Raw genomic sequence first — 23,778 nt, forward strand, 5'->3', positions numbered from 1 at the left:
GTGGGCTGACCTGACCTGACCTGACCCTGCCATCTTTGTGGATTTGGCTAACTTAAATCAGCCCAATGTACCTCACTGGAGGCCCCAGAAGCTGCAGTAGCAGAAATGGCCACCAGCTTCAGAGCCTCTGGCTGCAGTCCGTAAACTTACATCGAGTCTACAGCACAGAAACAAGCCATTCGGCCCAACTGGGCCATGCTGGTGTTTCTGCGCCACACGAGCCTCTTCCACCCCTCTTCATCTCACCCTATCAACATATCCTTCTATTCCTTTCTCCTTCATGTGCTTATCTAGCTTCCCGTAAATGCAGCTATACTATTTGCCTCAACTTCTTGGGTAGCCCAGATGAGTCCATATTCTCACCACTCTCTGGGTAAAGAAGTTTCCCCTGAATTCCCTATTGGATTTATTAGTGACTATCTTATAGTGATGGCCCCTAGTTTTGGATGACCCCTAGTTCTGGTCTCCCCCACAAGTGGAAACATCTCTATGTCTACCCTATCAAATCATTTCATTATTTTAAACACCTCTATCAGGTCACCCCTCAAACTTCTCTTTTCTAGAGAAAAGAGCACCAGCTTGCTCAGCCTTTCCTGATAAGTGTACCCTCTCAGTTCTGGTATCATCCTTGTGAATCTTTTTTGCACCTTTTCCCCAATGCCTCGATATCCTTTTTATAACATGGAGACCAGAACCGTTTGGTTTAACCAAGGTTCTATACAAGTTTAACGTAAGTGCTCTGCTTTTCAATTGTATCCCTCTAGAAACGAACCCCAGTGCTTAGTTTGCTTTTTTTAATGGCCTTATTAACCTGTGTCACTATTTTAGTGATTTGCTCCTCTACCCCATTTAGAAAGGAAAAAAAGAAAGACTTGCATTTCTATAGCGCCATTCACGACCACCGGATGTCCCAAAGCGCTTTACAGCCAATGAAGTACTCTTTGAAGTGTAGTCACTGTTGTAATGTAGGAAATTTAGACTTATCATTCAAGCAGTATGTGGATTCCTTATTCTTCCTACCAAAATGCACCACCTCACACGTATCTATATTGATGTTCAATTGTCAATTAAACGCCCATTCTGCAAGTTTATTAATGTCTTCTTGTATTTTGTTGCATGTATCCTTTGTATTACACTCTGCAATTTGGTGTGGTCGGCAAATTTTGAAATTGTACGTCCGATTCCCGAGTCCAAATTGTTTATATAAAAATAGAGGACTGGAGGACTGCAAATGTTACACCCCGTTTAAAAAAGAGGAGTGGGATAAACCTGGCAACTACAGGCCAATCAGCCTAACATTAGTGGCGGGGAAACATTTAGAGACAATAATCCGGGACAAAATTAATTGGCATTTAGAAAAGTATGGGCTAATAAATGAAAGTCAGCACGGATTTGTTAAAGGCAAATTGTATTTGACGAACTTGATCGAGTTCTTTGATGAATTAATGAAGAGGGTTGATGAGGGCAGTGCAGTTGATGTGTATAAGGACTTTCAAAAGGCATTTGACAAAGTACCACATAAGAGACTTGTTAGCAACATTAAGGCCCATGGGATTAAAGGGACAGTGACAGCATGGATACAAAATTTGCTCAGGGACAGAAAGCAGAGAGTAGCGGTGAACGGTTGTTTTTCAGACTGGAGGAATGTTCCCCAGGGGTCAGGATAAGGACCACTGCTCTTTCTGATGTGTGTTAATGACCTGGACTTGGGTATACAGGGCATAATTTCAAACTTTGCCGATGATATGAAACTCAGAATGAGGAGGATAGTAACAGACTTCAGGAGGACGTAAACAGACTGGTGAAATGGGCAGAGACATGGCAGATGATATGTTTTAGTAGGAAGAATGAGAAGAGGCAATATGAACTAAATGGTACAATTTTAAAGGGGGTGCAGGAACAGAGAGACCTGGGGGTGTACGTACACAAATCATTGAAGCCGGCAGGACAAGTTGAGAAGGCTGTTTAAAAAAAAAAACATATGGGCCTAGAAATTCAGTTGGTGGCGCCAGCCGTTAATGCCTTAGGAGGAGTAGATGTCGGGCGCTAGGCGGCTGGCGCAGCGCGAACAGCGCCTCGCCCCAACTTCACTAGAGATTTAGCGGCGGCGCAAAGTCTTTGCGCGCGCTCAGCTGCGCGCGCAGATCATGACGTCATTTCCTCGTGCAACGCCCTTTGTGCGCCCCCAACCGGAACTTCAGTGGCAACACCCCATTGTGCGCCTGGCGCCCCTAGCGACTGTTAGAGTGGAACAGTGCTCAGCCGATGCGGGGCGCGGGGGGCGCAAATTAAAGGGCACTCCTCCTGCACTATAAAAGGCTGCCATTTCGCAGCACTCCCTCTTGAGAAACGGATCTTTGGAGAGAGACCAAGGTAGATAGCTTTCTGCTTTGGCCCAACACTCGGACAGGTACTTCTGGCTTCAGGCCACAGCTTTCCACTAGTCTTTGCCTTCATTGACATCTCATTGTTTGCCAGCATATTATGGGGGCTGCAATGGGTGTCAACGCTGGCTTTCTCAATTACATCCAAAGGGCTCACAGACGCCGTGAGAGAGTGGCAGCCCTGGCTAGACGGAGAGGGGGCAACAGGCGTCGGCAAAGGAGGCCTTACCCACCCAGGGTATACCGCCAGCAGTTCTCCTATCTCAACATGTCTGAGGAGCAGTGTGTTCGGAGGCTGCGATTCTGAAGGGAGGTGGTCACAGAGATCTGCCAGCTGCTTGGCGGTGATCTGCAGCCACAGCTGAGGAGCAGGACGTCTCTGTCGGTGGCAGTGAAGGTGACGGTGGCTCTCAACTTCTATGCCACCGGCTCCTTCCAATCCGCTACTGGGGACATTGCCAACATCTCCCAGTTCGCCGTGCATTGCTGCATCCGCCAGGTGACCAATGCCCTTTTCAAAAGGAGACGTCAGTTCATCTCCTTCTCCATGGCCCTTGCCAAGCAGCAACAGCGTGCAATGGGCTTTGCAGCATTCGCGGGCTTCCCCGTGGTGCAGGGCGCCATTGACTGCACGCATGTGGCTTTGCGGGCACCTCTGGAGAATGCCGAGGATTACCGCAACCGGAAGGGCTACCATTTGCTGAACGTCCAGCTGGTGTGTGACCACAGGCAGCTCATCCTAGCTGTCAGTGCCCGCTTTCCAGGCAGCAGCCACGATGCCTTCATCCTGCGACAGACTTCTGTGGCAGACATGTTCCAGGCCCAGCCTCACCCACGAGGATGGCTTATCGGGGACAAAGGCTATCCTTTGTGTACCTGGCTGATGACCCCGCTCCGTGCGCCCAGCACCCCTGCTGAAGAGGGATACAACGGGAGCCATCAAGCGACCAGGAACATCATCGAACAAACAATCGGCGTCCTGAAGCAACGGTTCCGCTGTCTGGATCGTTCCGGTGGAGCCCTACAGTATTCGCCGGAGCGAGTCTCCCATTTCGTGGTCGTTTGCTGCATGCTGCACAACCTGGCTATCCGCAGGACTCGGCCACTGCCACCACAGATTGGAGGACCACCTGAGGAGGAGGAGGAGGAGGAGGAGGAGGACCAGCACAGGAGGGAGGCAGAAAGTGCAAGGGCCGCCCGTCGCCGGCTTATTGAACGTCGGTTCTAGGCCCCCTCTCAGGGACTGGCTTGTGCCAATGTCAGCAGATGAATGTAACCGCTCCACAAGCCCTCAGCCGAGCAGGGCAACCAGGACTTAACCCAAAAACCATGCACACTGCAATTTAACAGCAATAATTTATTGAAAACCTCTGCCCTTCCCACATTACATGCTCATGTGGAGAAGCCCCCTCCAAAAACACAAAACTACCAGTCTCGGCCTTACAAAAAGAAATAAAGACACCAGTCTCGGCCGTACAAAAAGAAAGAAAGACACCAGTCTCCGCCTTACACAAAAACAACTGCACCAGTGTCGGCCTTACAACAAGCACCAGGCATTTGTGCATACCTCTACTTTTTGCCCTGCGAGGGCGATGCCTTGCGCATCCTTGCCTGGCCCCTGCCCGCCCTGCTGCTCCTCCTCAATGGGAGCCCAGTGGCTGCAGCAAGGCTGGGGGAAGGCTGCTGAGGGGCAGATGGCGAGACGGCAGATGCCCTTGGGGGTCGGCCTGCACCAGCTCTGGCCTTGGAGTGTCCGGCTGCTGACTGCTCCAACTCTGGCTGGGCGGCAGCAGTCTGTCCAGCAGCTCGTGGCAGCTGCAATGGCGGAGTGGCAGTGTCGGCTGCAGGAATGGTGGCAACCTGGCAGATCGCAGGTGCTCGCTGGTCGCCTGAGACATTGGCACTCGCACGGGCCAGCACTGCAGCATGCGCAGCAAACAGCTGAAGAACAGACTGCTGGGCTGCTGCTGCGCGGCGAGTGCCCTGGCGATGCCTGGCTGATCCAGCGAGGGTGGCAGCAGTTAGTGCCCGTGTGGCCCTGGTCTGTGTCCGCATGACACCAACCAGTGAATGGACGGCACGACTGAGCACTTGGCTAGAAGCCGACTGTGCTGCCGCGAAGTCCTGCAGACTCCTGGCCTGTGCTGCACTGAATAGTTCCAGACTCCTGACCTGTGCTGCACTGAATTTTTGCAGACTCCTGGCCTATGCTGCTTCGAATTGCTGCACACTCCTTGACAGAGACTCTATGGAGTCAGGCATCCTTGCCACTGCAGCCATGAGCTCAGTGTGCCTGCGCTCAGCCTGGATGGCCATTTCCTCTAGGAGGCGCACCTCCTCTGCGCTGACCGTCGCAGGACTGGAGGCCGCACTCACCCTCTGGGGAGAAGTCCGCCGAGCTTCCCCACCCCTCCCGCGTTGCTGCAGGCCGCTGGGCCCTGGAGCTTCACTCTCCTCCGACCCTTCCCCCCCCGGCTCCCCTCCAGGGAAGACGTGTCCCCTACATCGCCATGGGCTGGCGCGGCTGAGGGTGGCACTGATGGGCCGACTTCCTCTTCCTCCTCCTCGTCTTCCGAAGGGCTGACAGTGGCAGCTTGAGGGCCCGCCTCCTCACCTGGCGAGTCACCATCTGAAAGCAGGAAGGCACAAGAGTAGCTTTAGAGTGAGGACAGGGCGGCAGCGAGGGAGGCATGAGTGGTGCCATTCACCGCATTGGTCGGACAGTGGCAAAGGATGCTGATCTGATGCGCAAGTGGAACGAGAGAGGTCCAAAAGGTGATGCCCTTACCATTGGTGCCCAGAACAGGGTCGGCATCTCCACTGGCGACGGGGCCAATCAGCCGGCCTACCATAATGCGCTCCACACGCTGGTCGAGGTCGGAGAGCTCTTTGAGGTCAGGACGGCCTCCCCCGGTCTCAGTTCGGTTGCGCCGGTTGTGCGCAACCTTGGCCTGCAAGAGAAAGGACGGCCTCTAAGTACAGTGTGTAGTCCTGATCTTGTCTGCAATGCCTCCCATGGTCGAATAGCTTGGACAGTATGTAGCCCTGATCTTGTCTGCACTGCCTCCCATGGTCGAATAGCTTGGACAGTGTGCAGCCCTGATCTTGTCTGCAATGCCTCCCATGGTCGAATAGCTTGGACAGTGTGTAGCCCTGATCTTGTCTGCACTGCCTCCCATGGTCGAATAGCTTGGACAGTGTGCAGCCCTGATCTTGTCTGCAATGCCTCCCATGGTCGAATAGCTTGGACAGTGTGTAAAGTGCTGAATGTGCAATTGATTTTCATGCCAGTCCCATAGCTGCTGGATGAGGGCTGGCCATTTGGGCTTTCAGGTCCCTTTGCCCATAATGTGAGGTGCACATGCAAGGATGAGGAGGACACTGGAATGGGTACTCACCCTGACAACCCGAGTGAGGTCGTTGAACTTCTTCCGGCATTGCACAGGAGTCCTGGCAACCACGCTGTTGGAAGACACCCTGTTGGACACCTCCCTCCAGGCTGTCCGGTAGGCGCTGGGCAGCGGCCTCTTGCCACCTTCTGGGAACAAAACATGGCGCCTGCGCTCCACTCCGCCAACCAGCAGCCTCAGGTCACCGTTGCTGAAGCGCTGCGCTCTCTCCCTGGCCTTCTCCATAGTCCTGGGCGTTGTACAGGTGAAGCTGAAGTGGTCAGGCCTAGGTTGAGGGCTGCAGTGTGCAGGGCGTGGCAGGCAAACAAATCCACCCTCCCCCTTTAAGAGATGACCGGCGCCAGAGTGTCTGCCGTCAATCAAGAACTCGCCGCACCAGCGCTGCGCCCGGCCTCAGGGATATCGCTCAGCACCGCCGGCTTAGCGCCTAAAGATAGTCGTGCATCGCCTGTTTTAGCGCAGCAGCAACCTCTTGGGGCGATGCGACTGAATATCGGCGAAAGGGGCGCGACTTTGCGCCGGGCGCAAACTTTAGCGGCCGCCCGACTTTACCGCCCCAAAAGTGGCTATACTGAATTTCTACGCCTTGGAATCCTTGGCAAGGAAGTTATGCTAAACCTTTATAAAACACTGGTTAGGCCTCAGCTGGGGTATTTAGGAAGGGTGTCAAGGCCTTGGAGAGGGTGCAGAGGAGATTTTCCAGAATGGTTCCAGGGATGAGGAGCTTCAGTTACGTGGATAGACTGGAGAAGCTGGGGTTGTTCTCCTTTGAGCAGAGAAGGTTAAGAGGAGATTTGATAGAGATGTTTAAAATCATGAAGGGTTTAGATAGAGTAAATAAAGAGAAGCTATTTCCAATGGCTGAAGGGTCAGTAACCAGAGGGCTCAGATTTAAGGTGATTGGCAAAAGAACCAGAGGCAACGTGAGGAAAATCTTTTTTACACAGCGAGTTTTTGTGATCTGGAATGCACTGCCCTGAAGGGTGTTGCAAGCTGATTCAATAGTAACATTCAAAAGAGAATTGGCTGACTACTTGAAGGGAAAAATTACAGGGCTATGGGGAAAGAGCAGGGGAGTGGGATTATTTGGATAGCTCTACCAAAGAGCCAGCACAGGCACGATGGGCCAAATGGCCGCCTTCTACGTTGTATCACTCTATGATTCTATAATTCCATAAATGTTCTTTACAGTGGTCCCAGCACCAATCCCTGTGGAACACCTTTTGCTATTCTGAGTAACAGCCCTTAACCCCATACTCTGTTTTCTGTTTTGTAGCCAGCTTGCCATCCATTCTGCTACTTGCTCCTGACTCCACATGCTCTGACCTTAGTCATGAGTCTACTATGTGGTACCTTATTGTAGGTCCTTTAAAAATCCAAATATATTACATCTACTACATTACCCGTGTCTACTTTTTCTGTTACTTCTTCAAAGAAGGTTGGTCAAGCATGACCTTCCCTTTTGAAATCTGTGCTGACTACTCTTTATTATATTTTCGGTTTCCAGATGTTTTTCTATTACATCTTTGAGTAAGGATTCCATTACCTTTCCTGCCACCGATGTTAAGCTAATTGGTCTATAGTTCCCTGAACTTGTTCTAGCTCCCTTTTTAAATATAGGAATAACATTAGCTGTCCTCTAGTCCTCTGCCACTATTCTCTTTTCTAATAACCTGTGGCCAGAAGGCCCACAGCCATAGCCTACATCCTGCTAGCCTTTTGGAAGGAAAAGGCTTAACTTCTGGCTGACCAACTGCTGGCATCTAGGAGCTGCTCAGATCGTTGACAGCAGTCTATCAGCTGAGGGAGGGGGGCTTTATAACATTCTGCCGGGAGCCTTCTGAATCTCCCTGGCCAAGATTGCAGTGTCTGGTGTCTCATGCGAGAGAAGGAGGGTCTGCTAGGTCATGTTTAATTTCGCAATGAGCAGAGGTCTGCAGTGATCTTGGAGGGGCTATATGCCAGTTTGTCAGAAATAAAGGCCAAGAAAAGCAGCAACAACTACTTTCATTTATATAGCACCTTAATGCAAAAGATGTTTCAAGGTGCTACACAGAAAGAGACTAATTGAAAACAAACGCCAAGCTAGGAAGAAAGAGAGATTAGGAGGGGTTGAGCAATGGCATGGTCCAAGAGATGAGGTTTGAGAAAGCTTTGAAAGGAGAGGTAGACAGGCGGTGGGGCTTAAGGAGGGAATTCGAGAGGGTAGAATTTAAGCGCCTGAAAGCTCTGCTGCCGGTGGGACAAAGGGAGCAGAGGGAGGCCCGAGTCAGGAGAACAGAGACTTTGAGGGGGTTGGATTATGAGGCTGGGGGAGATTGCAAAGGAAGGGTGGGGGTGAGGCAATGGAGTGATTTAAAGACATGGACGAGAATTTTCAACTTGAGGCGGGGAGCCAATGTATGTCAGCGGCGATCAGGGTGATGGGTGAGCAGGATTTAGTGTGAGATAGGATACACGCAGCTGAGTTTATGGAGAGTGTAGGATGGGAGGATAGCAAGGAGAGCGCAAGAGATAAAGGCATGTACGAGAGTTTCACTGGCGGAGGTGAGCGGTGTTGGAGAGGGCACGGGATCTGAATATTTGGTCTGAATCAAACAGGATGCTGAGATTGTGAAGAGTCTGGTTCAACCTCAGAGTGTGGCAGGCAGGAAAAGGAGGCTGGAGATGAGGCAGTGATTAATGAGGAATGAAGAGTCGATGGTGGGCAATTTTGAGTAGGGGATGATAATGGTGGTTTTGAAGAGGAGAGGGCCATTGCTTGGGGAGAGGGAACCATTGACAATGTGAGAGATAGCATGGGGACCAGGAAGGTGAGTTGGTCAGGAGTTGAGTGAGAAGGTGATTGAGAGAGTTGGGTCTCGTAGATGAGATGAGCTTGGAGAGAGAGGGAAAGAAGAAGCTGCAGAGTTGGGAGCTCAGGGCATCAGTGAGTGAGACTGGGGTTGGTTGGCAAGGTAGAGGAAGGGGGAGGCAGGTGCACAGGTGGTGTCGATCTTGGTGAAGAAGAAATCCATGAGCTCATTGCACTTTGGTGATGGTGGAGAGGGAGAGGATATCAAAGAGCCAATTGGTTGTCAAAGAAAGAAGCCTGGAGTTCCCCATACCTTCTATAGAGTAAGCAACCTTAATCTAAGGTTATAGAATAATAAAATGTTCAGAAGATTGCAGTGCAGAAGGAGGTCGTTCAGCTAGAGCAATCCAGAGCTAATCTCCTTGCCCTGCTCTCTCCCCATAGCCCTGTATCTTTCACTGCTTCAAACGTTTATCTATTCTTCCATTGAAAGCTGGACTGAATTCTGCCTCAGTCACTCCTGTGGCAAAACATTCCATGATCCAACAACCTGTGTAAAGACATTTCTCCTAAACTCTCCTCGCTCTCGGTGATCATTTCCCCTGAACTCTCCTCGCTCTCGGTGATCATTTCTCCTGAACTCTCCTCGCTCTCGGTGATCATTTCTCCTGAACTCTCCTCGCTCTCGGTGATCATTTCTCCTGAACTCTCCTCGCTCTCGGTGATCATTTCTCCTGAACTCTCCTCGCTCTCGGTGATCATTTCTCCTGAACTCTCCTCGCTCTCGGTGATCATTTCCCCTGAACTCTCCTCGCTCTCGGTGATCATTTCTCCTGAACTCTCCTCGCTCTCGGTGATCATTTCTCCTGAACTCTTCTCGCTCTCGGTGATCATTTCCCCTGAACTCTCCTCGCTCTCGGTGATCATTTCTCCTGAACTCTCCTCGCTCTCGGTGATCATTTCCCCTAAACTCTCCTCGCTCTCGGTGATCATTTCTCTGAACTCTCCTCGCTCTCGGTGATCATTTCTCCTGAACTCTCCTCGCTCTCGGTGATCATTTCCCCTGAACTCTCCTCGCTCTCGGTGATCATTTCTCCTGAACTCTCCTCGCTCTCGGTGATCATTTCTCCTGAACTCTCCTCGCTCTCGGTGATCATTTCTCTGAACTCTCCTCGCTCTCGGTGATCATTTCTCCTGAACTCTCCTCGCTCTCGGTGATCATTTCCCCTGAACTCTCCTCGCTCTCGGTGATCATTTCTCCTGAGCTCTCCTCGCTCTCGGTGATCATTTCTCCTGAACTCTCCTCGCTCTCGGTGATCATTTCTCCTGAACTCTCCTCGCTCTCGGTGATCATTTCTCCTGAACTCTCCTCGCTCTCGGTGATCATTTCCCCTGAACTCTCCTCGCTCTCGGTGATCATTTCTCCTGAACTCTCCTCGCTCTCGGTGATCATTTCTCCTGAACTCTCCTCGCTCTCGGTGATCATTTCTCCTGAACTCTCCTCGCTCTCGGTGATCATTTAAAATTGATGATCTCTTGTCAGACTCCTCACTAGAAGAGATATTCTTTCCCTGTCAAAATTCTTCATTTAAAAAAAAAACCCTCAAATAAATCCCACCTCTGGCATGATCCTGGTGAATCTACACTACGCTTTCTATGGTTTCAATGTCCTTTCTATAATGGGACACCTAAAATCGCATACAGTATACCAATTGTGGCCTAACTAATGTTTTGTGCAAATTTATCATTGTGCTCTATGTCCCTATTTGTGAAACGCAGAATGCTATTGGCCTTTTTATGGCTTTGTCTACCTGCACTCCCACCTTCAGGAGATTTTTTGTTTGAACCCCTGGATATCTGACTCCCATGCCTTGCTTTTCCTCTCAAAAACACACTCCTCCATGTTAACTTGCACTTGCCACCTGGCTGCCCATTCTGCTAGCCAGCTTCCATCCTCCTGAAGTCTTTTACACTTCTTCTTTGCCAAGCTCCCTATTTTTGTGTTAACAGCAGATCTTGATTTTGTGCTCCCTATGCACAAGTCTTTTTTCTAAACATTGGTGTAGAAGCGAGTTGCTTCAGGTACGTTGCTTTCTGCGATGCCACGGAACTGGCAGTCGGTGAGGAGAATTGTGTGTGTGTGTCGCTTTATTAGAGCTTGTTGTCAGGAAGTCGATGCTAAAGTTCTCAGACAGTTTCTCAGCTGTTTTTCTTCGACCATTGCAATTTCAGGCACAGTGCGCGTCTACGACTTTGTGAGAAATGAAGAATTGGCCAATGTGAAGTACAGGACAGGTGGAACTGCACTAACTTGGGCACCTCTTGAGGTACGTGTGACCTCACAGCAGATCCTGTTGCTGCAGCTTTTAAGAGAACAGGTAGCCTTCGCATATTCAGAGATAGCAGAAGTGAAGAATTTACCAAGAATGCACTGGCGGTGAGGCGCACGCCTGCAATTTTCTGATTAGGCACAAGGAACGAGTGATGCTTCTTAACACTGGTTTATACCCGGAAAACCTAGGCTGCAATTTAAATAAAGAAGACACGTAATGGGGTAGATTTTCAACTTGTCCCCCAGGCGTCAAACTGGCATTGAAGGCCAGCCGCTCCTTAGAGAAACCGTATGACTATCATTGAATTCAGTGGAAATAAAACATCTCTCCATATCTCTTTATATTTCCATATCTCCATCACTCCGTATCCCCCTCTTTCCCCGTATCTCCCTCTCCCCCTATCACCCTATCTCTTTCTATCCCTCTGTATCCCCCGTCCCTCTGTATCTCTCTCTCCCTCTGTATCACTCTCTCCCTCTGTATCTCTCTGTCTCTCTGTATCTCTCTGTCTCTGTATCTCCCTATCCCTCTGTATCTCTCTCTCCCTCTGTATCTCTCTGTCCCTCTGTATCTCTCTCTCCCTCTGTATCTCTCTGTCCCTCTGTATCTCCCTGTATCTCTCTGTCCCTCTGTATCTCTCTGTCCCTCTGTATCTCTCTGTCCCTCTGTATCTCTCTCTCCCTCTGTATCTCTCTCTCCCTCTATCTCTCTGTCCCTCTGTATCTCTCTGTCCCTCTGTATCTCTCTGTCCCTCTGTATCTCCCTGTCCCTCTGTATCTCCCTGTCCCTCTGTATCTCCCTGTCCCTCTGTATCTCCCTGTCCCTCTGTATCTCCCTGTCCCTCTGTATCTCCCTGTCCCTCTGTATCTCCCTGTCCCTCTGTATCTCCCTATCCCTCTGTATCTCCCTGTCCCTCTGTATCTCCCTGTCCCTCTGTATCTCCCTGTCCCTCTGTATCTCCCTGTCCCTCTGTATCTCCCTGTCCCTCTGTATCTCCCTGTCCCTCTGTATCTCCCTGTCCCTCTGTATCTCCCTGTCCCTCTGTATCGCTCTGTCCCTCTGTATCTCTCTCTCCCTATCCCTCTGTATCTCTCCCTCCCTCTGTATCTCCCTGTCCCTCTGTATCTCTCTGTCCCTCTGTATCTCTCTGTCCCTCTGTATCTCTCTGTCCCTCTGTATCTCTCTGTCCCTCTGTATCTCTCTGTCCCTCTGTGTCTCCCTGTCCCTCTGTGTCTCCCTGTCCCTCTGTGTCTCCCTGTCCCTCTGTGTCTCCCTGTCCCTCTGTGTCTCCCTGTCCCTCTGTGTCTCCCTGTCCCTCTGTGTCCCCCTGTCCCTCTGTGTCTCCCTGTCCCTCTGTGTCCCCCTGTCCCTCTGTATCTCCCTGTCCCTCTGTATCTCCGTCCCTCTGTATCTCCCTGTCCCTCTGTATCTCCCTGTCCCTCTGTATCTCCCTGTCCCTCTCCCTCTGTATCTCCCTGTCCCTCTGTATCTCCCTGTCCCTCTGTATCTCCCTGTCCCTCTGTATCTCCCTGTCCCTCTGTATCTCCCTGTCCCTCTGTATCTCCCTGTCCCTCTGTATCTCCCTGTCCCTCTGTATCTCCCTGTCCCTCTGTATCTCCCTGTCCCTCTGTATCTCCCTGTCCCTCTGTATCTCCCTGTCCCTCTGTATCTCCCTGTCCCTCTGTATCTCTCCCTCCCTCTGTATCTCTCCCTCCCTCTGTATCTCTCTCTCCCTCTGTATCTCTCCCTCCCTCTGTATCTCTCCGTCCCTCTGTATCTCTCCGTCCCTCTGTATCTCTCCGTCCCTCTGTATCTCTCCGTCCCTCTGTATCTCTCCGTCCCTCTGTATCTTCCTGTCCCTCTGTATCTCCCTGTCCCTCTGTATCTCCCTATCCCTCTGTATCTCCCTATCCCTCTGTATCTCTCTCTCCCTCTGTATCTCCCTATCTCTCTATCTCTATTGCTCTCTCTCTGTCTATCCACCTTTCTCTTCAGCTTTTTCTCTATTTATTTACATCTTTCTTACTATCTCTAGTTCTACATCTATTTATCCATCTATCAATCTCTTTTATCAATTTCTATTTATCTTTTTCTTTTTATCTGTCTATATATCCATATCTCCATCTAGCTGTTGATCTATCTCTATCACTCTTTGGGGCGAAATTGGGCTCGGTAGACCCATTTTTTGAGTGCTACGAGGCCCCTTAAGGTTCCAAAATGGTGCCGATGAACGTTCACGCGCACACTTCTGACGTGAAGTGCGCCAGACGCCATATTGGTATAGTGGTTCGCGCGTGCGCACACCTACCCTCCGCTGGCAGCATGCAGAGCAGGCAGATCATGATAATCGGCGTGCAATGCTGATTTAACGCCAGCGCTGCCATTTTGGAGCTCCATGCTCCAGCCTACACCCTCTCTTAACTTCGACAGCTGAACACGATGTTAAGCAGCATAAAAGACTCCCTCACCAGGGATCTTTACAGGTTACTCTCTGGTTTATTTCTTCTGGCTGTTGCTGCAATTCTACGAGTTTTGGATGCTTTCTGTAGTTGGTTACAGTTTCAGTAGTGTACAGGGAGTGGTGTTGCAGTTGCTGAAATACTTTCTGTTGTTAGTTCTGTAAAACATAGAAAACATAGAAACATAGAAACATAGGAGCAGGAGTCGGCCATTCGGCCCTTCGAGCCTGCTCCGCCATTCAATATGATCATGGCTGATCCTCTATCTCAATACCATATTCCCACTCTCGCCCCATACCCCTTGACGCCTTTTGCATCCAGAAATCTATCTATCTCCTTCTTAAATATATTCAGTGACTTGGCCTCCACAGCCTTCTGTGGTAGAAAATTCCACAGGTTCACCACCCTCTGAGTGAAGAAATTTCTCATCTCAGTCCTAAATGTCCTACCCCGTATCCTGAGACTGTGACCCCTCGTTCTAGACCCCCCAGCCAGGGGAAACATCCTCCCTGCATCCAGTCTGTCTAGCCCTGTCAGAATTTTACACGTTTCAATGAGTTAAAGGCTTCTGCACAGACCAGTTGCCCCCAGACATGGTTGGACTAGTAGGAATTCCCCATGGAATACAGCGTGACTGGGAGAATGAACAGAGGCCACGCAGAGCAGGCCAAGCTGCTGGAAGAGGGAGGAGGAAGAGTCGGAGAAGGGATCTCAGCAGGAGGTCATATCGCAGAGGGTCTTTAGGGAGCAGATCTGTTGGAGAACAGATTGCTGGAGTATTATGACACCCTGGAAGCCCCTTCACACACTGGTATCATGATGGCCGCAGCCCGAGCTTCCACTGCAGCACTCAGACGTTGTGTGGATGCTGCTTGTGCTGCAATAGAAGCTGAGACATCAGCCATCAGACGCTGCATCATGGTTGGCTCCACAGGTGTGATGCCGGAGGTAGCCACTCGTTCCATGTTGGAAAGGATGGGCTCCAAGTTCTGCGCAAAGCCCAGTACCAAGTTGGTGCCAGATTCCTCCATGCTCCTTGACATTGAACGCAGGCTTTCTGGCAGGGTCCCCAGTGCACCAAGCATCAGCCTTCTTCTGTAGCCTGGCCCATCGAATTCATCATCTGAGTCCTCTGCAGCATGACTAGTGTGTGACTTCACTCTCCAGCAAGCTGGCACCCGCACTAACCTTTCCTCCCACCCTGGCTCCTGCACACTTGTGCCCAGCGTCTCACCACGTACATATCCCTCCTCTATCCTGTCCTCTGAATTACGCACAGTGTCAGTATCTGAGCTGGTGGTTGCAACTGTGAAATCGAGTGATGATGTGTCTTCATTGTCACTGTCTTCTGGCTCTTCCTCCACTGCCTGGGCAGGTTGCAGTTCTTTGGTATCTGAAAGGAAAAAGGAACAAGGCTAGGATTGTGGTGAGGGGAGAGAGGAAAGTAAGAAGTGCATGCTTACACCATCAGCAGCTTCTCTGCCAGAAGAGATTGTGGGATGAGGGAGAAGTGGGATGAGAGAAGGAGGATTAGGTATGTGGATACCCTCACCTTCAATGGCTTCAGCCTTGCCGGTGGCCACAGCCTCTGCAATGGCCCTTGCCATAATGGCCAGCATCGTCTCCTCCATGAGGGTTACAACATGCAGGTGTGCCTGTCCCCCTCCAGTTAGTTCCTGCTGCCTCTGGTTGTGCACCACCTTCTCCTGCAAGAGAGAGGGAAGTGTGTCAGTGAGTGTCATGCAATCTGTGTGGGTGATGTGGCTGTCATGGTTGAATAGCTGGCAGTGTGTGTGAGATGTGGGTTTGAGGTTTGCAGCAGTGCTACGTGTGTGAGGGTGAGGCGAAGCATATGAATGTTAGGTATGAATCCTGATTGATAGAGATGGTGGGTAGGTGAGTGATGGGGGTGTGGTGAATTGAGCACTGGCTGAGGCTAGTGGTGCAGTTGGTAGGATATGCTAGTGGAAGATGCATTCACTGACCTTGACCACTCATGTGAGATCATTAAACTTCTTGTTGCACTGCATCCAAGTTCTTGGAGCTATACTCGTGCCATTGACCTCCTCCACTATCTCTTGCCACTGTCTTCTGAGCATGTGTCTGGAGGGTCTCTGGCACCCCTGAAGATACAGGATGTCTCTCCTTCATTCCACCTCTTCCACCAAGACCTCTAGTGCAGCGTCTAAAAACCTTGGTGCATGCTCTCTCTCATGGTCAGCCATGTTGATTGTTGCACAGCCCTATTCCTAATGATGTCAGCACCTCCAGCAGCCACAATGCACCGCCCCTTTAAGAGTTGCAGGTTTGCTTTAAGTAGTGCAGGCTAGCTTTAAGTAGTGCTAGGAAGTAACACTATTGGGCCCTCTGCTGATGCATGCAGCCAATGACTAGCACGGGGAGCGCTGGCTGCACGCAAAAATCATTACAATGAGCAGGCAGCACGAAGTTGGCGTGCTGTCCGTATTACACTGAATGAGCGCGGGTTAATCGCACATCGCGATCCCGCACCCGTTTTCGGGGGCTAACCAATTTAACATCCCCTCATTTCTATGTATCTCTACCTATATCTCTCTTTATACATATGTCACTGTACCTATCTCTCTACCTACTCCTCAATCTATTTCTCTATCTTTATCTTGATTGTCTATATTTATCTTTCTGTATATCTCTGTTTATGTCTGTACCTATCTCTTTATCTCTACCTATCTATTCCTATGTCAGTCTTTCTATCTCGATCTATCTATTTCTATAAATCTGTCTCTGCATTTATCTATATGTCTATTTTCTGTATGTATTTATTTATATAGGTCCCTATCTAGCTCTGTCTTTTATTTATCTGTCCACAAAGTTTTATGCTATCAGCATATTTAACGATACTACACCATGTTCCATAATATTCCTACGGGTCCCAGAACTGATCCCTATGGACCATCACTGGTTACATTTCCTGGGTAGGCCATTTTGCCTTTTATCAGCATCTCCTCAATCAATGCTAACAATTTGATAAGACAACTAAATTGTAAGCTAGATAGGGAGCTAGATAAATAGATGCACAAGCCTTAATCTTAAGTGTCTTACATGAAGAACTTTGTTAAATTTCTTTTGAAAAGCCAAGAAAATGACATTGATTGGATTATCCTCACCATCTGCTTTAGTTAATATGATGATGTGATGCTCTTTCAGTCGCGGTACACATTGATATATTACTATTGCACACTTCAGTTGTTCCTTTCACCAATCAAAATAATTTTTGTAAATGATTTTCCCTTCCTACCTGTAATTTTTAAGGTACCGATTTTAATCCTGTATTCTTGTTTATTTTATGTAGAATTTCAATAGGTACAAACATCTTTTCCTTTACAGCTCTACCCAAAGGGAAACATAATTGTTGTAGGGTTTGAAGATGGTGTTATCCGTATCTTGGAAATATATGATCCTAAAGGCCTTGCTCATGTTGCTGGGCGGAAGCAAGTTGGTGAGGTTGAGATTCGACTAAAACAGGCCCTGAAGCCACACACAGCAGATGTCACTGCTATTGCTTATGAGCAGAACGGACAAATGGTTGCAACAGGTGTAAGTATTTGCAGATAAACGCATCTAAAGCACATGTAATTCCTCTGGACCCAGGCTCTTCCACCACTCTATCCAACTGTTACTCTGTCTCACTTTGCTCTTCCACCTCATCTCCTCCCACGCCCCTCCTTGATGCACAGCAGTCAGTCTCCTGCATCTTCCATTACTTCTATGCTGTGGAGCACCTATCCTATCCCTGTCCCCTGTCCCCTGTCTCCCTTTCTCCCTGGTCCTGTCTCCCTATCTCCCTATCCCTGTCCCCTGTCCCCTGGTCCCCTGTCTCCCTTTCTCCCTGGTCCTGTCTCCCTATCTCCCTGTCCCTGTCCCTGTCTCCCTGGTCCCCGGTCCCCTTTCTCCCTGGTCCTGTCTCCCTATCTCCCTGTCCCTGTCTCCCCGGTCCCCTGTCTCCCTGGTCCTGTCTCCCTATCTCCCTATCCCTGTCCCCTGTCCCCTGTCTCCCTGGTCCTGTCTCCCTATCCCCCTGTCCCTGTCCCTGTCCCTGTCTCCCTGGTCCCCGGTCCCCTGTCTCCCTGGTCCTGTCTCCCTATCTCCCTATCCCTGTCCCCTGTCTCCCTTTCTCCCTGGTCCTGTCTCCCTATCTCCCTGTCCCTGTCTCCCCGGTCCCCTGTCTCCCTGGTCCTGTCTCCCTATCTCCCTGTCCCTGTCTCCCTAGTCCCCTGTCTCCCTGTCTCCCTGGTCCTGTCTCCCTATCTCCCTGTCCCTGTCTCCCTGGTCCTGTCTCCCTGTCCCTGTCTCCCTGGTCCCCGGTCCCCTGTCTCCCTGGTCCTGTCTCCCTGGTCCTGTCTCCCTATCTCCCTGTCCCTGTCTCCCTGGTCCTGTCTCCCTGTCCCTGTCTCCCTGGTCCCCGGTCCCCTGTCTCCCTGGTCCTATCTCCCTGGTCCCCTGTCTCCCTGGTCCTGTCTCCCTATCTCCCTGTCCCTGGTCCCCGGTCCCCTGTCTCCCTGGTCCCCTGTCTCCCTATCTCCCTGTCCCTGTCTCCCGGTCCCCTGTCTCCTGTCTCCCTGGTCCTATCTCCCTGGTCCCCGGTCCCCTGTCTCCCTGGTCCCCTGTCTCCCTGGTCCCCGGTCCCCTGTCTCCCTGGTCCCCGGTCCCCTGTCTCCCTGGTCCTATCTCCCTGGTCCCCGGTCCCCTGTCTCCCTGGTCCCCTGTCTCCCTGGTCCCCGGTCCCCTGTCTCCCTGGTCCCCTGTCTCCCTATCTCCCTGTCCCTGTCTCCCGGTCCCCTGTCTCCCTGGTCCCCTGTCTCCCTGTCTCCCTGGTCCTATCTCCCTGGTCCCCGGTCCCCTGTCTCCCTGGTCCCCTGTCTCCCTGGTCCCTGGTCCCCGGTCCCCTGTCTCCCTGGTCCCCTGTCTCCCCGGTCCCCTGTCTCCCTGGTCCCCTGTCTCCCTATCTCCCTGTCCCTGTCTCCCGGTCCCCTGTCTCCCTGGTCCCCTGTCTCCCTGGTCCTGTCTCCCTGTCTCCCTGGTCCTGTCTCCCTGTCTCCCTGGTCCTGTCTCCCTGTCTCCCTGGTCCCCTGTCTCCCTATCTCCCTGTCCCTGTCCCTGTCTCCCGGTCCCCTGTCTCCCTGGTCCCCTGTCTCCCTGTCTCCCTGGTCCTGTCTCCCTGTCCCCTGTCTCCCTGGTCCCCTGTCTCCCTGTCTCCCTGGTCCTGTCTCCCTGTCTCCCTATCTCCCTGTCCCTGTCTCCCTGTCTCCCTGGTCCTGTCTCCCTGTCCCTGGTCCTGTCTCCCTGTCCCCGGTCCCCTGTCTCCCTGTCTCCCAGTCCCCTGTCTCCCTGTCTCCCAGTCCCCTGTCTCCCTGTCTCCCAGTCCCCTGTCTCCCTGTCTCCCAGTCCCCTGTCTCCCTGGTCCTGTCTCCCTGTCCCCTGTCCCTGTCCTAGGCTGTTCTCTGTCCAGAGCAGGCCTTCAGGCTTCCTCTGCTCTACCTGGGCTTTTCTTCTGAAAAAAGCAAAGAAACTCACAAATGCTCACAAATTGAGCGGCCACACCCGTCTACCCTTGACCTGCTGCTGATGCTGGGAAATTCTGCAAACTGCACAACCTCCAAATGCACAGAGGTGATTGAAAGCTCTCGTTTGCTGCAGGGTAAAAATGTCCAGTCAAAGCTTAGGTTCTTGAAACAGGGTGAGGTAAAAAAAAGGCCAGTGAAGGCGTTAAAAGACAACTCAGTGTGTACATTTAATATTATTTGAAATATGCAATCTTGTGCTTTTTAAAATTTTGTTTAAAATCTTGCGTTGGAAATTTATACACAAGTTTAGTGACTGAGGGAAAAAATGGTCCAAAAATATTCAGATGAAGGTTGATAAATTGTTTCATATCACCACCTGGTGGCCAGAACACACAACTACAAAAATAACTTGCATTTATATAGCGCCTTTAATGCAGTAAAACGTCCCAAGGCACTTCACAGGAGCGTTATGAAACAAAATTTGACACTGGCCACATGAGATATTAGGGAAGACTTGATCAAAGAGGTAGGTTTTAAGAAGTGTCTTAAAGGAGGAAAGAGAGGCTTAGGCAGTGAATTCCAAAGCTAAGGGCCTTGGCAGCTGAAGGCACGGCCACCGATTAAAATCAGGAATGCTCAAGAGGGCAGAATTAGAGGAGCGCAGATATCGCGGGGGGGGCGGTTGTGGGGCTGGAGGAGGTTACAGAGATGGGGAGGGGCGAGGCCACAGAGGGATTTGAAAACAAGGATGAGAATTCTAAAATCGAGGCGTTGCTTAACCGGGAGCTAATGTAGGTCAGCGAGCACAGGGGTTGACATGAATCAACTGAGCGGCCTGCGGGTGGCGCTGTCCAGGGAGAGTATAAATACTCGGGCACGGACCCAGCTTGCACAGGACATTCTTAACAGGAACTAGTGAAGGACACAACTAGACCTCCATGTTGTAAATCAGTTGATTAAAGCTTTGTTTAACGCTTAGACCAAGTGCCTAGTAGTTTTCTTACATTAGGGGTGATGGGCAATGTTCCCTGTGACTTTTTTTTGGCACTGGGCGGCCCCTTTAAAGGGCTGCACGGGCCATTCAAAATACCACACGTGCTTTTTTTGCATTCAGAAGCGGGCAAGCCTGGAGAACGTGGTCACACAGCTTACAGGGAATATTGGTGATGGGTGAACGGCACTTGGTGCGAGTCAGGGCACGGCCAGCAGAGTTTTGGATGACCTCATGTTTACGGAGGGTAGAACGTGGGAGGCCGGACAGGAGTGCGTTGGAATAGTCAAGTCTAGAGGTAACAAAGGCATGGATGAGGGTTTCAGCAGCAGGTGAGCTGAGGCAGGGCCGGGGACGGGTGATGTTATGGAGGTGGAAATAGGCGGTCTTGATGATGGCCCGGATATGTGGTCGGAAGCTCATTTCGGTGTCAAATATGACATCAAGGTTGCGAACAGTCCGGTTCAGCCTCAGACGGATGCTAGGGAGAGGGGTGGAGTTGGTGGCTAGAGAACGGAGATTGTGGCAGGGACCAAAGACAATGAAGGCCATTAAGTCCTTTTTTGTCATGTGAAAACTGTGTAAGCTCAGAGTTCAATGTCTCTTCAGGCTGCAGGTCAGACCCTGGCCTTGATTGTCTTTTTTTGAAGTCTGATTGGTGGGGATGTGTGGACATTCTGACTGATATGTGTGGTCCTGCAGATTTTTTTGTACACGTCAAATTATTGCCTTTGTAATTATTGCCTTTGTCTCATCCTTTTCCCCCCAAGAATGAGTGCAGTGTGAAGTATGATGGACGAGAAGTGTTCACTAGATGTGCAAGTTTGAAATGAGTGTGTTAAGGATCATTGTGTTGTTCTTCCCTCATAGAGCAAAGACAAGACAGTGTTTTTTTTTCTAACTCAGAAGCAATATGTACCAGTGGGATTCATCAATGTACCAGGACCAGTTGTGAACTTGCAGTGGTCTCCACCTGCCCATGTATGTACTGCACTACATTCTGTTATGGAAGTGAAATGAAAGAACTGATTTAATGAGGGATTTTTTAAATTTTCTCCACTTGTAATCTCCTATACATCAGGATTGTATTATCTCACTCTCGCAAAGCCTTTGGGGGAATAATGTATGGAGTATTTAATATTCAGGTCCCGATTGACACAAAACCCTCCGATGAGGTTTCAATGCCTTGTCACCGCGTACTTGTTACTGTATTTGTGTCTATGATTCTGTGTCTGTATTTGTGTCTATGATTCTGTGTCTGTATTTGTGTCTATGATCCTGTGTCTGTATTTCTGTCTATGATTCTGTGTCTGTATTTCTGTCTGTGATTCTGTGTCTGTATTTCTGTCTATGATTCTGTGTCTGTATTTGTGTCTATGATTCTGTGTCTGTATTTGTGTCTATGATTCTGTGTCTGTATTTCTGTCTGTGATTCTGTGTCTGTATTTGTGTCTATGATTCTGTGTCTGTATTTGTGTCTATGATTCTGTGTCTGTATTTGTGTCTATGATTCTGTGTCTGTATTTGTGTCTATGATTCTGTGTCTGTATTTCTGTCTATGATTCTGTGTCTGTATTTGTGTCTATGATTCTGTGTCTGTATTTGTGTCTATGATTCTGTGTCTGTATTTCTGTCTGTGATTCTGTGTCTGTATTTGTGTCTATGATTCTGTGTCTGTATTTCTGTCTGTGATTCTGTGTCTGTATTTGTGTCTATGATTCTGTGTCTGTATTTCTGTCTGTGATTCTGTGTCTGTATTTCTGTCTGTGATTCTGTGTCTGTATTTCTGTCTATGATTCTGTGTCTGTATTTGTGTCTATGATTCTGTGTCTGTATTTCTGTCTGTGATTCTGTGTCTGTATTTGTGTCTATGATTCTGTGTCTGTATTTCTGTCTGTGATTCTGTGTCTATTTCTGTCTGTGATTCTGTGTCTGTATTTCTGTCTATGATTCTGTGTCTGTATTTGTGTCTATGATTCTGTGTCTGTATTTGTGTCAATGATTGTGTCTGTATTTGTGTCTATGATTCTGTGTCTGTATTTGTGTCAATGATTGTGTCTGTATTTGTGTCTATGATTCTGTGTCTGTATTTGTGTCAATGATTGTGTCTGTATTTGTGTCTATGATTCTGTGTCTGTATTTGTGTCTATGATTCTGTGTCTGTATTTCTGTCTGTGATTCTGTGTCTGTATTTGTGTCTATGATTCTGTGTCTGTATTTCTGTCTGTGATTCTGTGTCTGTATTTGTGTCTATGATTCTGTGTCTGTATTTCTGTCTGTGATTCTGTGTCTGTATTTCTGTCTGTGATTCTGTGTCTGTATTTGTGTCTATGATTCTGTGTCTGTATTTGTGTCAATGATTCTGTGTCTGTATTTGTGTCAATGATTCTGTGTCTGTATTTGTGTCTATGATTCTGTGTCTGTATTTGTGTCTATGATTCTGTGTCTGTATTTGTGTCTATGATTCTGTGTCTGTATTTGTGTCTATGATTCTGTGTCTGTATTTGTGTCTGTGACTCTGTGCCTACTGTACAGTGCCGTGAGGTGCAGTTTGCCTGTTTATACATGGGCACAGTAACCTTGTACTGATGCAGCCATCCATTGGATTTACGGAGCAGTGCAAGCCACTCGCTCTCGCCCTCTTGCCTGCCTCCATTCAAGCCCCCTGCTGCCACCTCCTGCTTGAGCCCCTGGTCCCCCACGGTCAGAAGCATCGGTGCTCAGCCTCTGCTGTTGATTTTTTGCCGCTGGTGCATGGCAGTGTAAAATTTCCCCTGTAACTTTGATTTCAGATAATGTGTGTTTATAGTCCACTGAGACCAGGCAGGACTGAGGTTCAGCCCCGGTATGCGTTGAATTAACTGATCGCAGACCGACAATTAGTAGCACTCCATGGAACATTGGCTTAGGTTGCTGCGCTGTTCACTAACCAGTGACCCTTGTTGGCAGGGCATGTGAGATGCTGTCAGGTGAGACGGGCATGTGAGATGCTGTCAGGTGTGACAGGCATGTGAGATACTGTCAGGTGTGAAGGACATGTGAGATGCTGTCAGGTGTGAAGGACATGTGAGATGCTGTCAGGTGTGACGGGCATGTGAGATGCTGTCAGGTGTGACAGGCATGTGAGATGCTGTCAGGTGTGAAGGACATGTGAGATGCTGTCAGGTGTGACAGGCATGTGAGATGCTGTCAGGTGTGAAGGACATGTGAGATACTGTCAGGTGTGACGGGCATGTGAGATGCTGTCAGGTGTGACAGGCATGTGAGATGCTGTCAGGTGAGACGGGCATGTGAGATGCTGTCAGGTGTGAAGGACATGTGAGATGCTGTCAGGTGTGACAGGCATGTGAGATGCTGTCAGGTGTGAAGGACATGTGAGATACTGTCAGGTGTGACGGGCATGTGAGATGCTGTCAGGTGTGACAGGCATGTGAGATGCTGTCAGGTGAGACGGGCATGTGAGATGCTGTCAGGTGTGAAGGACATGTGAGATACTGTCAGGTGTGACGGGCATGTGAGATGCTGTCAGGTGTGACAGGCATGTAAGATGCTGTCAGGTGAGACGGGCATGTGAGATGCTGTCAGGTGAGACGGGCATGTGAGATGCTGTCAGGTGTGACGGGCATGTGAGATGCTGTCAGGTGTGAAGACACCATTGGGCGCAGTTGTGGTGCAGCTCATGATCGAATAGTCTGATGACCCTCACTGTCATGGCAACTTGGGTAAAATGGTGGACATCAGCTAGTACTGTAGATTCATGTGGAAAAAAGGCCGGAGACAATTAACGAGGAAAAAACATGTGCTTCCTAATGCTTTATGTGTGTAAAAGTCTTGCGTTGCAATGGTTTAATGTGTTGTTGTTTA

The 23,778-nt window shown here is 49.8% G+C and overlaps 1 protein-coding gene across 1 annotated transcript in view; it reads left to right on the plus strand.

The window, feature by feature from the left end:
• Positions 1 to 23,778, plus strand: part of cfap44 (cilia and flagella associated protein 44) — a 209,912-nt gene that overhangs the window by 52,741 nt on the left and 133,393 nt on the right. Inside the window, exons 11-13 of the mRNA XM_086006122.1 lie at positions 10,821 to 10,915; positions 16,747 to 16,956; positions 20,785 to 20,895. Of these exons, the coding sequence (XP_085862248.1) occupies positions 10,821 to 10,915; positions 16,747 to 16,956; positions 20,785 to 20,895 (416 nt within the window). The remainder of the gene's footprint in view (positions 1 to 10,820; positions 10,916 to 16,746; positions 16,957 to 20,784; positions 20,896 to 23,778) is intronic.

The sequence above is a fragment of the Somniosus microcephalus genome, chromosome 14 (genome assembly GCF_052327205.1).
Source record: "Somniosus microcephalus isolate GS21.2 chromosome 14, FLI_Smic_1.0, whole genome shotgun sequence".
Taxonomy (NCBI): Eukaryota; Metazoa; Chordata; class Chondrichthyes; order Squaliformes; family Somniosidae; genus Somniosus; species Somniosus microcephalus.